Below are 14,236 nucleotides of genomic sequence, written 5' to 3' on the forward strand. Positions count from 1 at the left end.
TTGGTTTTCTTTGTTTTTTTGCTTTACATGAGTAAATAATAATTTCCAAACATTTTGGTAAATATCCTGCCTAGTAGGTACGTAGTATGTATTCTAAAATTCAATTTAATATCTATCTATACTAATATTATACAGCTGAAGAGTTTGTTTGTTTGAACGCGCTAATCTCAGGAACTACTTTACCTACCTACCCTTTATCGAGGAAGGTTATTATAGGCTATATAATATCATCACCCTAAAAGTCCCACCATCGTGCATCATTTGACTACGTCTTCATTTTTTCCAAAGATGATTTTGACTGTGCACAAAGGACAATAATTAAGTATTATAATTATCATCAGTACGATAATCAGCATTAAGAAGTAAAAAAAGGACGGTAACAATATTACTTATATTACAGGAGAAATGAAACGTTTTAATAATTTGTAATTTGTAATAATTTTATTATCAATTAAATAAATCTAAATGAAATATTTTTACAATCCTAATTACATTAAAGTTAAAATAAAAGGTAGGGTGTAGTCGCTCGGCCGGCGCAAGGCGTTCATAATCTCTTGAGGATGCGGCGCTTGTCGCGTGCGAGCGGCGCGGCGGCGCGGCGCTCCCGCTTGGCGCGCGGCCCCTCGCCCGCCGCTCCCCCCTCGCCCCCCGCACCGCCCGCGCCCTCCGCGCCCCCCGCACCGCCTGCGCCCTCCGCGCCCCCCGCACCGCCCGCGCCCTCCGCCTCCACCGCGCCGCCCGCCGCCGGCCCCGCGCTCTCCGCCTCCTGTGTGCCGACCACATGTTATTTGTTATAGGTTTTTATTAATTATGCATGTCGTGTTTAAATAACTAAAATTGTACGCTTAGGTTTAATATTTTATGTATACTTGTCAATTTGTGTTACAATTTATGGACCTTATAAGCCCTTATATAAATAAATAATTACATACCTAAATAGCAAACGGAAAGAAACGCGCGTGTCAGATTAGGTTGTTATTCTAGCGCATGAACAGAGTGCAGCAAGGAGTTTGTGTATCGTCTCTAGTGTTGTTTACGTGGAGGCCGGGCTATAAGACAGGCGTCACCGGCGCACGCGCAGGCCGTAATGACCAATCCATCTTTCAGGGTATCTTTGCCTTTTAGCATAGCCTCCACGGTCCCCCGACCTAAATCCCATTGATTTTTTTCCGTGGGGATAGGTACTAAAAAGACGAGAGAATGCCACAATTTCGACGAATAAACCCGGAAATTGAGATTAGCAGAAGAAAAGTTGTGTATGTATTGACATGAAACAAAAGTGCTTGGAAGGGATATGCCACGTCGGATACAAATGTTTTAACCAGTTTTATTATGTAGATGAAAATATATCATCCTTTCATCAAAATAATGACGATGATAATTACTAATTAGATAAAAAATATTTTTTTATTAATTGTTTGTCTTGTATTGAGTTTACTAAAAACCATTATTATTAATATCAAAATAAGTGCACTGTCCTATGCTATTTATTATGCTGATAGCATTAGAAAAAACACTAAAAATACTATGTTTCTGCTCAAATAAATCTCAGGAAATTAAAATTGCACGTACTTTTTATTCAGAATTTTATTATTTTACACAGCTTTCCGCCAGCGGCTTCGCACGCGTAGTCAAAGAAACACACGCATAGTTCCCGTTTCCGTGGGATTTCCGGGATAAAACCAATCCTATGTCCTATCCTATGTATATAATATGTATCCTGAGATAGCTCCGGTTCCGAAGTAAATCCATAAAATAATTTTTGAGTTTAGCCCGGACATACATAAAGACAAACAGACAAAAATTCTAAAAACTATAATTTCGGCTTCGGTTTCTATTGTAGATCGCGCCCCAAGTATTCTTTTAAATAAATATTCAATGTACAGTTTTGACTTTCCTACGATTTTATTATATTTAAAGATAATCTCAAGATGATTCATAACCAACAAAGGGCTAATTCAGCGCTACCGACGCTCAATTAATAGGCTGTAGCACAGTATTACAATACACAATTATGTAATGTAATATAGTATACAATTAGTATATAATTATGTAATACAGTATACAATTACAATAATTCCTACATGGTATGGCGACGAATGTACTTGCACAGAGAAACGAAGGGGAACTGGCGGGGAGTCGGGGGACGCGAGCCGCGTACTGCAATCACTCTTATGCCTCCTCCACACTACTCGCGAAGTTCCTCGGCGAAGTACTCGGCCGAAGTTGACTGAAGTCCGCGGTGCTACACTACACACTCGTTCAACTTCGCGAGGAACGCATACGTTCATATTCAGAACGAACTTCAGGTAACTTCGTGCCCTTTGACTCGGGCGCAAAAACCGACAACAAACGGAAGTCGGCCGAGGCGAGGTAAAGTTGGACGAAGTAAGCCGAAGTGCCTCTCTACACTATTCTATTCGTCTAACCTCGTTCAACTTCGCGAGTAGTGTGGAGGAGGCATAAGTTTCCAGTACCTATTATAGCGCGAAAGGACGACGCATTCGTATTTTTCATGTAATAATTTTATTATACTTACATGTTCTCTAATGGCGCGCACAAACTGTTCTGTGTATGGATGTAAATCTACATCGAAATCCCAGAAGTTATTAATATATTTTAGATAGATTGTATTTGTATCTATAGAATTTTAATCAAAGCTGTGTATATGTTTTTCTCAATCTTGTCTTATCAGATTGTACATCCCAATGCGAATGCATTAGTTAGTTAAATGTTAAAATAGACAAATTCAAATTCAAATTCAAAATTCAAATTATATTTATTTGCAAGAATGTAGTTACAAATTATAGATGTTTTCATTACAATATTATGTGGCTAATACATTCTACCCATTTATTGGGTGTGCAAATATTAAAAAAGAAAGTTGATTAGTTTAATTATTTAAATGTACACACAATTCAATTTTCACAATTACGCGAACGCACTACGATTTACACGATTATATCACTACACACTTCACTTATCACACACAATTCAGTTTACACTACTTCAAAGTCATAAATTCTTCAATGTCATAAAATTGTTTTACCATTAACCAGTTCGTCAGTTTATTTTTGAAAAGATTTACTGGTAGTTCCTTGAAATTGTCCGGTATTTTATTATATATTTTAATAGCCATAAATGTTACACTGTTTTTAGCTTTGTTGATTCTACACGTTGGGAAATGTAATTTGTTTTGGTATCTTGTCAACATATGCGAATTTACTTCTCCTTTCTTCTTAAAGTATTCCGGGTGATATTTTACAAATAAACATACTTCTCTTATGTACATGCAAGTTAAAGTAAGGATCCGTAATTTACTAAACAGAGGTCTACAACTGTCTCTTTGGTTCAAACCGCACAGAGCTCTGATACATTTTTTTTGTGAGACAAATACCTTCCGCACATCACAAGATTGTCCCCAAAGAATGATTCCATATGAAAGTACAGAGGAAACGTAGGCATGATAAGCATTTATTGCTGCATTCATAGAAACAGTATCTCTTAGACGCCGTAATACGTAAACGAAACGATTAATTCTGTCACAAACGTAATCAATGTGTTTGTTCCATTTTAGACCTTCATCCAACAAAACACCCAAGAATTTATGATGATCTACTTGTTCTATTACTTGGTTATCACACTTTATATTTAGGTTTATTTTGGAGCAATTCTTAGTATAAAATTGAATTATTTTTGTTTTTAATAAGTTAATTTTAAGATTGTTGTCTTCTAACCATTTTACAATATTTTTAACTGCTTCATTTATATCTCTCTCGTACGTTTCCTTTTCAGTACATTTAACAATTAGGGTAGTGTCGTCTGCGAATAAAACTGATTTGTGTTTCACTGATTTCGGTAGGTCATTAATATACAAGAGAAATAAAAACGGGCCGAGCACACTTCCTTGTGGTACACCTGATCTATTAGTTTTTTTTACTGATCTATATACGTTTCTTGATTGATTTACTATTTGTTGTACTTCCACATACTGATCTCTATCCTTTAAATAACTAGCAATCCATTCTTTGGCAATTCCTCTTATACCATATTTATCTAACTTAAGCAAGAGTAATTCATGGTCTACAAAATCAAATGCCTTGCTCATATCTAAAAATATAGCGCGTACGGGTTTTTTTTCGATGAAGGCTTGAATTATTTCTTTCACCATATCAAAGCATGCTAATGAAGTGGAACTATTTTTCCTAAATCCAAACTGTTCTTTACATAAGATCTTGTTTCTATCAATATAATTTCTAATTCTTTCTAAGATTACTTTTTCAAATATTTTAGATATCACTGGTATTAACGCTATCGGTCTGTAATTTTTAATATCTTTTGGATCGTCTTTTTTAAATAATGGTTTTATCACTGATGTTTTTAGCGCGTGTGGAAAAGTTCCCTGTTCCATCGATAAATTTACAAGAAAAGACAACGGTTCGCAAATATGGTTACTGCAGGATTTTAATATTTTTGTACTTATTCCATCTGTTCCTACTGAATTAGTGTTATTAAGTGATTTTATTATTTTACAAATTTCGGTACTGTTTGTAGGTGTTAAGAAAATAGTATTGCAACTTTCTGTAGTCAAAGTCTTTTTTATGGCATTTACATCAAAATTAAATTTCGTTTGATTTGTGATGTCAATAAAAAAATTATTAAACTGTTCGCAAATTTCATTCATTGAGTTGTATATTTTATTATTAACTACAATCTCTTCAATTTCTGTAATATTAGTTTCGTCATTAATATTATTAGATATCATTTGCCATAAAGCTTTGTTCTTATTTTTTGCCAATTTAATAAATTTTTCACTTTGAATTTGTTTTGACTTAAGAATGCACCTTTTTAGTATATTTTTATATTTCACATAATGATTCCAACTATGAGTATACATTTTTTTAATATATATTTTTAAGATAAAGTTGTCGCTTTCTTATACAACATTTCTTCAATCCTTTTGTTATCCAGTTAAGATTAGATTTTCCTGTACTTCTCTTTATCTTAATAATAGGAAAACAGAGATCATAAAACAGTTTGAATAACTCATAAAAAGCATTAAAGCATTCATTTAAATTATTAAATTCATGTGTTTCGGAGAAGCTTAATGATGACATACATTCACAAAATTTACGAATATTCTCATTACAGTAGTCTCTTTTTGTCTCAAACCAGGATACGTTTGTTTTGCGCTTTGTCATACTAACTTTTAATATCTGTGCCGTTTCATGGTCTGACAAACCGAGGTGTAGTACTTCTGTGTTCACATTTCTTTTTATATTTGTTGCTATTTGGTCTATGCATGCATTAACGCACAATTAAGAACATCCAAAAATAAAGTGTCCACGTAAATATTTAGCAGTGCAATATATGTAATTAATAATTATATATTATATTTATGAACAAATAATTACATCAGATTTAATAATCGCAATTATTAGGAATGTACATAATATGAATAAATGATTTCATCATAATACAATAATAATCACAATTGTTTTATTTCCCACTAGGTTTCCGCCCGCAGCTTCGCCCGCGCAGTCAAAAAAACCCCGCATAGTTCCCGGTCCCGGGATTTCCGGGATTGCGTCATTTTCCCGGGATAAAAAGTAGCCTATGTCCTTTCTCGGGTATCAAAATATTTCCATACCAAATTTCATGAAAATTGGTTCAGTAGTTTAGGCGTGATTGAGTAACAGACAGACAGACAGAGTTACTTTCAAATTTATAATATTAGTATGGATTTGTTGCAACCCTAGCATATTTTCGTGTGGCAGCGGTACCAACGCTGGCGGCGGCATCGCGCGACATCAAAGGCGTTACCTTACTGTAGGAAATAATATTGTAATACTGTGGCTGTAGTTTCGTTGTTAATTGCTCGATTGTCATTATTGAAAGTTCATTAGAAAGGTGATTAAAGAAGCTATATGTTTTAAAATAAGCTAAATTCTCATAATTCTAACGTTTACCGAGTATTTCACATTTAAAAAAATATATCTATACTAATATATAAAGAGGAAAGGTTTGTAATTATGTATTTATACGTATAGTTTTCACGCATAAACTACTGGACCGATTTCAAATAATCTTTCACCATTAGAAAGCTGCATCTTCACTGAGCAACATAGGCTATGTTTTATCCCGGAAATCCCACGGGAACGGGAACTATGCGGGTTTTTCTTTGAAAACGCGGGCGAGGCCGCAGGCGGAAAGCTAGTATTTCATAAAATATTGTTTTTTGAAAATATTTCAGTTAGTGTTACAATAATGAATGTTAGGAATCAAATAATGTTTATTTAATTATCTTTCAATTGACCCCCTTTTTAGGTAAATCTGTCCAGTAGGTATCTAGATATACTGCACAATGGAATGGCCCGACGGCCATCTTTGCTACGTCATAGCTACCCCCTCCACACCCTTAGGAAGTGACTACCGCACTTTTTGTGTTCAGAAAAACATGCCGATTAAGTGGATATCAGTAGTTCGTATGGCGGAGGTGAGTCCCACGGAAATTAATTTTATTTCAATTGGGGACTGTACTAAACTACATAATATATGTACACATGTATTTTGGTAAATGGGGGTCGTAAACAATAAGAATTTATGAAGATTTTTGAAGTGAAACTTCTTTAGGCGTACTGAGAGTAAAATTTTAAAATCGCGTCATGGCAATACCGTCACGTCATGGAGTAAGGCGGCAACACGATTTTGGTATCATTTTATATAGGTAATTTAATTTAATGGAGATTAATACTGTCACTGGTAAAAATTGATAAAAAAATAAATCGGAGAGAAATGTAGAAATATAAAAAAGAAAATTCCCGTCAATCAACACTTTTTTCGGTTGAAACACGATAGCTCGTGTAAAACTTAATTAATTAAATATTATTATGTTTTATCTGCTATAGACCTATGTATGATATCATTTAACATCGTTTAACGGCTATTAACGAGAAGAGAATGGCAGACCTGTGCGCGGCGGTCGGCGGGCGGCGCGGCGCGCGCGTGGATGTCGGTGTAGAGCTTGGCGCGCGCGAAGTAGTCGGCGTAGCGGTCGCGCAGCAGCGCCGCCGCGTCCGCGTTGAGCGCCGAGTCGGGGTTGGGCGCGATGAGCAGGCACTTGACGGCCAGCAGCGCGTGCTCCAGCCCCAGCTCGGGCTTCCAGTCGCGCTTCAGCGTGTTGACGCACACCTCGCCCGTCGCCGACACGTTGGGGTGGAAGATGCGCGTGAGGAAGTGCGCGCGCGGCGGCGCCTGCGGGAACTCGCGGCCCAGCGACAGCCGCACGCGGAACACGCCGCCCGCGTACGGGGTGTCCGCTGGAACGGTCACGTTATCTTTTTGGTTCAGTTGTTTAGTTATTTCTTGCGTAAGTTATTGGCCCTAGTTTTTAAAAATAATTTATCATTCTTCTATTTGAGTCAAATTATCAGTGATTATTGTATTACATGCAAGATTTCCACACTTATACAAAAATGTGACTACTGACATTTAAAAACTTAGTTTAATTTTGAATTTCGCTCTGAATAACTTTTTGATCTATAATAATTTTCATTTGGCTTAGTTAATTAAAAAATAACAAGAAAATGAACAAAAATTATTAAACAAAGTTATTGTTTACCTATTTATTTATTGTACGCACACCTTACGCGCATTGGTATTGAAGTTTGAGAGTGATGCAGAACAAAATATCATTTTTACAAAGCTATTCAAAGTTGATTCACATAGTGTAGTTCAATAAAAATTTAATGATAAATAATTTACGGTTGATTAGAGTCCAAATAATTTCAAAACCAATTAGATCAGCCCAGACATTCTTGCGTTTCAGCAGACTAACAAACATAATATTATTTATATATACAGAAGTGGTCACATAATTAAAGACACCTCCTAATTGACCACAAAAGATTTACATTAGGAACTACAATTATCTGAAAAAAATATTTAATCTAGTATTATTTTTATTAAACCATACAAAACAATGTGTGCTTTAAAATGAGGGACAAAAATAAGTTATATTCCTTGTTAGTTTCTACACTTGCTCTCTGTGGGAATTTAATATTAAATTTAATTTTAAATTTAATAAAAGTAATGTTACTTTTTTTCAACTTTGGTAATGGGAATCATTTTTACAAAATGGCACCGCACATTTCACCATTTTTATTTAAAAACAAACAAAATATTTCTCATTGACTTATTTTGACGGGTATTGTTTTTATACTGATTGTGTATGCCAAGAAAAAGAGGTTCATGTTCCAATTTAGGCTTATAATAACATAGTAGTGACACACACTTTTCAGCTTTATACCCTAAGAGCCCTCCCAATAATGCATCCAAGATACACCAAGAAAGTAGTCAAACGTGGGGGTGGAAATATCAAAGTGTGGGGCTGTTTTCTGGACTTGGCATTGGACCTGTCAAAACGATAGAAGGCAACATGGATAAATTCCAGTACCAGAATCATCATCATCATCATCATTACCAGCCCATGTTTGTCCACTGCTGGGCATAGGGCTCAGTCATGGCACGCAGTACCAGAATATTTTAGACCAATCTATGCTGGGGAGGAAAATTTACCTATTGTTTGGACTTTTCAACAGGATAATGATCCGAAGCACACAGCAAAAGTAATAAAAGGCTCGTTAAAGAACCAATCTGTAACTGTTTTGGATTGGCCCCTATAGTCCAGATCTAAATCCCATAAAACACTTATGGTATCAAGTGAATAAAAAAGGGGCGGCAAAGTGGACAAAATGTTAACCAATTTTGGGAAGCATTTCCCGAATAATGGAACCAAATTACAGATGAAACTTGTACAAAATTAGTTGATTCAATGCCCAAGATATGTAAACCGTCATTACTGCCAAAGGGCATGCAACCATATATTGAAAATAATGTTTTGTAAATATGTCAGGTACTTTGTGTTAGAAACATAATCTCATTGAAATAAAAATAAATTATATTTCTTATAAGCGAGTCTAATGTCTTTAATTATATGGCCAGACCTTTGCTAGGTGAAAACTGCTGTAAGGATGAACTGACTAAAATCTAACAAACAGCCAAGTTTTGTAGATAAAATTTAGTTTAGCATTTGACACCCACCTAAATATTTTAAAATTATTTAACAAGTTCCAATGGTAGTGTAAAAAAAATTTTGAGAGAATTGTCTTAACCGCTCACTACACAATGTATAACTATGGTGTCCAAGGTCATTTGTCCGTCACTGCACCTTGGACACTACAGTGCCCCTGGAGGCGAACACCGAAAAATACATTTGTCCTGCTTATATACGTTGGAAATAGTATAACGCGATATTCCCTCCTTTTCTCGGTTAAATTTTTTAATACTTTTCGCTAGATGTCGCTAGGGATCATTCAGTTGTTGCGTCGGAAACTCAGTTCAAAGTTGGCCGTTTGCTACTAGTGAAGTTTGTTCAACAAGTTTAAGTAATCATTTCATATTTTATTCGAAATAAGACTTGTTTCTTACATAATGTAACATAATAGGCACTAACAATACTTATAAGAATAAAAACATATAGATCCATGCTACCAAATTCGTACTAAATCAATTGAAACGCAAATAATAATAATAATAAGGGCGTAGGGATGTGACGACCCCATCGCCCACGGTTGGGATGTCTATTGTTTACGTGATAATAGATATTCCACCCGTGCAATCAGTCACCCGCAGGACACCTTGTGGCGGGGTGTCGGGGAGTAGCGACCCCGCGGGAACCGAGTGCTCCCGGGGGAGGCCCCTGTCTTCATCTCCGGCTTGCCTTCACCGGCCGGTCGGAGTGAAGCCTGACGAGGACAGGACCCCCACCTCTGGCTTGCCTTAACCGGCCGGCCAGAGTGGAGTCGCGAGAGCTTTTAGCTCGAAGGGTGGATGCGAAGCGTAAGTGGCGAGTGGGCACGTGATGCTGGACCCTCAGGGAGCGCGTGATCGTCGTTTAAAGTCCAGGGACGCCTCTCCACCCTTAGCTGCTCACAATATGTTGCCCCCTTGTCGCACTATTGCAGCGGCTTATTTCGGGGGCCCATACAGTGAGAGGGCGAGTCACCACCTGCCAACATATTTTTACTTTCTTTTAGTAGAAAGGCAGGTGCCATAGTTTCCAATAGTCCCCAAATACCGGCCCATTTAACATCCCTCTCCATAGCCCAGTTTATTTTGTTTTCCATATCTCGAAATAGTCCTACATCGGCCGCGGACTGCCTAGGATTGTATCTCTATAGTGCAGTCATGGGCAGGCTGCGGCTGGTGTCCCACAACACAGTAAAGTTCTCTAAAGGGCCTCTGCGTGTTGGATCCGTGTCCCCACGTAAGCCTTCCAAAGGACCGGGTACCTTCCTTATGATGGTACCCGAGTATTATGGAATGAGATACACATAATAATAATAGATATTCCACCCGTGCAATCAGTCAACCCGCAGGACACCTTGTGGCGGGGTGTCGGGGAGTAGCGACCCCGCGGGAACCGAGTGCTCCCGGGGGAGGCCCCTGTCTTCATCTCCGGCTTGCCTTCACCGGCCGGTCGGAGTGAAGCCTGACGAGGACAGGACCCCCACCTCTGGCTTGCCTTAACCGGCCGGCCAGAGTGGAGTCGCGAGAGCTTTTAGCTCGAAGGGTGGATGCGAATCGTAAGTGGCGAGTGGGCACGTGATGCTGGACCCTCAGGGAGCGCGTGATCGGAGTTTAAAGTCCAGGGACGCCTCTCCATCCTTAGCTGCTCACAATATGTTGCCCCCTTGTCGCACTATTGCAGCGACTTGTTTCGGGGGCCCATACAGTGAGAGGGCGAGTCACCACCTGCCAACATATTTTTACTTTCTTTTAGTAGAAAGGCAGGTGCCATAGTTTCCCATAGTCCCCAGTACCAGTCCATTTAGCATCCCAATCCATAGCCCAATTATTAAATTTCCATACCATGCAATAGTCCTACATCGGCCGCGGACTGCCTAGGGCTGTATTTCTATAGTGCAGTCATGGGCAGGCTGCGGCTGGTGTCCCACAACACATTAAAAGTCTCGAAAGGGCCTCTGCGTGTTGGATCCGTGTCCCCACGTAAGCCTTCCAAAGATCCGGGTACCGTCCTTCTGGTGGTACCCGAGTATTATGGAGAAGAGAAACATAATAATAATAATAAAAAGATTTATTGCAACCAAACAGACATACATAATAATACAAAATATAAAAAAAAGGAAAACAAACATAAAATAACACAAAATAATAAAGAATTTACAAATTAAAACACTAACAGTTATATGTACACAAATGTATTAGGTATGTGTGTTGCGCACTGGCTGCAATTAGGCCCTGGCTCAGCATAATGTTGTGGGAGAAAGCTCCACAACGCTGATAATTCTGCCAGATACCCAGATGAATAGTTTGCGCCTCCAATCAAGTATGTATATATAGGTATAATAAAAATAGAATAATTAATTATGAATTAAACAAATAATAAATGTAATGTATAATAAATGTAATAATAATAATATTATATAAGCAGTAGAATAGATATATTTGTTTAAATTTATATAGATATATTTGGTCAATTAAAATCAGTATTTATATGTAGGTATATATGTATAATGTGTTAATTTATAAATTTGGATACGTATAGTCAAAGGAAATAAAATTAAGATGCTTGTAAATTGAGCAGTAGTGATTTGTAAGTGCGACGAAAGTTGGATTTGCACTTGAGTTTTTTTATTGGAGGTGGTATGTTATTCCAACATTTCGTCGCATTATATTTAAATGACCCACGAAAGGCGGTAGTTTTATGTTGGGGAATGGATAACTCTTGGGTCCCACTTCTTATTTCACCCCTTTTAGTATCCTTACGCCACAATAGTTTTGTGTACAGATAATCAGGCTGCTTTGTATGGATCGTATCAAATAAAAGGCAAGCCAATAGTAAATCTTGCCGACCCTTCATTTTTAAAAACTTTATGCTATTAAGAAAAGGGGTGACATGAGACCTGGGTGGGATTGTCACGCAAAATCTGGCACAGGAGTTTTGGACTCTCTGAATAAGACGCTGTACTTTTGCCGTTAGACAAGGTCCATAAACAGGGAGAGCGTAATTTAATTTAGAAAGTACGATGCTTTCGCACAATCTTATTCGTAGATCGACACTCAGAAAAGGCCGAATATTGTAAAGAACTTTGAGTCTATAAAAGCAATTACTAACTAAATTAAGCAATTACTTACTAACTAAATATGACGGAATTTTCTACAATTTTTTGACTTTGTACTCTAATAAAATTTAAAATGGCAACAGTAATGGCTGAAAAGGTTAATTATTATGTAGCCTACTAGTGAACAAAATAAATATAAGATCAATCGTGTTTGCCAATGCTTTGAGTTCATAAATACAGATTATGTTGGACACGTGTCGTAGGCACCGCAACCGCTTCTAGACGCGGTGAATTGACTGTCCCACGCGCCTCGCGCCCGGTGTAGTGAACGGGTAGGTTACTACCTATTTTATACTTAAAATGCTCTCAGTGTCTTTAATTATGTGACCACCACTGTATGTGTGTTACAGTCAAAATTCATTGACACCCTCAGTCAAAAACATTTTCCACTAATTTTGTGGAACTCCAGACAGCACAAGGTGTGATAGTAAAAAGGTATGGAATGTTCAACAAGAAAGTGCTCTCTAGCCTAATTTAGACATTGTTTTTTAAAGAATATTGATGAAATTGGATTGGATGTATCTGCTCCATTTCAAAGTACATATATTTTGTTCAATATCAAAATACAAAACAAAAACGAAGAAGCATACCAGGTCCTTCAATCAAAGCGACAACATCGGTGAGATCATCGTCCCGCAGCACCAGCTTCATGCCGGCGGGCGGGTTGGCCGCCAGCCGCCGCAGCTCACGCCCCACGCCGCGTAGCACTTGTGGGCACACATTCTCCACGTTCGACATCTTCTAGCGCGCCCCAGTCGCCTGCTTCCTGCACTTAAGCGTCTTTTCGGTTCGCGATGTCTGGCGACGCTCAGCGTCGCGTCAAATAAAACATTTCGACTAAAAATTTGTTAACAACGAATAATAAAAGACTTATGTCTTATAAATTTCACATTAAAATTTCTGCACAACAAAACACCCGAGTGCAGGTATCGAGAGCAGTCGTATAAACACGTAAAAACGGTCGACGTTTTACAATATTACACTGTTATAATAATTATAGAGAGTAGAGGATTAAATAAAAATAAAAACTGTTCACTGATACTCTTCTGATACTAGAAAACGTTACGATTTGTTTTTAGAAAATTAATATATAGGTAGGTAATATTACATGCGTCAAATGAATCAAATCATAAACCGATTTGTCAAAACTAAAAAAAATTCAATTTTCAACCGAATGACGGTTGAGACCACAGATTATGTAACACAGTGAAACAATACAAGGTAATAAATAATAAATAAATAAATAAATACACTTTATTCAGCACCAAGTAAATACGTATGTAAAAAAAGAAACAGACAATATGTTATAAACTTAGAGTATAATATATACTATCTATAGAGTGCGAACAACCAAGTGGGAACAGTAGGCACAGGTGGGAACAACACGACGTTCCCGCCCGCGACGTGGTTGAGTGCTCAGTGCTCACGAATTGCGTTGCTCTGGAATTTTTTTCATATTTACGAATAAACATGGTGAAATGTGCAGTTTTATCTTGCAAAACCGATACTAGAAAATACACAAAATTGAAATCCACTATCACATTTCATCAGTAAGTCGATTGTTATACTTATTTTTATGAAAATAAATCTAGCATCGCGGGGGTGAAGCGCAGGGTCGCTCGCGCGCCTCACTGCCGCCACGTGATCGTAGTGATGTGACCTGACCAACGCTGTACTCGATATAAAGTTTATTAGAAGAACTATATTTTAACAAATTATTAATTTAACTTTAAAATTAAAACTCTTTTAAAAATGTATTATAAATAAATTTGTGGTGTGTTTTGTATGATACACTTTCTAATATTAAGAATGCGAATGTATTATAGTGTAAATGTAAAGTATATATGTAATGTTACGATATATTTTCTGAACCGCTTAATTGATTTTGAAGATTTTGATAGTAGAATCATGGACGAATATAATCTTATGTTTAGCGAAAGGCGGACGGCATTTCGAAAACCTTTTGTAAAAAATAAACAATATGTTAATTAATATTTATGTTGTTTTATTGATTCTCCAAACCTTTTATT

General features: G+C 37.3%; 1 protein-coding gene across 1 annotated transcript; it reads right to left on the minus strand.

Moving 5' to 3' along the window:
- Window positions 1-6,185: 6,185 nt before the first annotated feature.
- On the minus strand, window positions 6,186-13,376 carry LOC123690851 (ubiquitin-conjugating enzyme E2 S). Its single transcript, XM_045634931.1, has 2 exons — window positions 12,797-13,376; window positions 6,186-7,319 (listed from the first exon to the last, which is right to left on the minus strand). Exons 1-2 carry the CDS (start codon window positions 12,942-12,944, stop codon window positions 6,937-6,939), a joined length of 531 nt encoding a protein of 176 aa, XP_045490887.1. The 5' UTR covers window positions 12,945-13,376; the 3' UTR covers window positions 6,186-6,936.
- Between the last annotated feature and the right edge of the window lie 860 nt (window positions 13,377-14,236).

The sequence above is a fragment of the Colias croceus genome, chromosome 4 (assembly GCF_905220415.1).
Source record: "Colias croceus chromosome 4, ilColCroc2.1".
Classification (NCBI taxonomy): domain Eukaryota; kingdom Metazoa; phylum Arthropoda; class Insecta; order Lepidoptera; family Pieridae; genus Colias; species Colias croceus.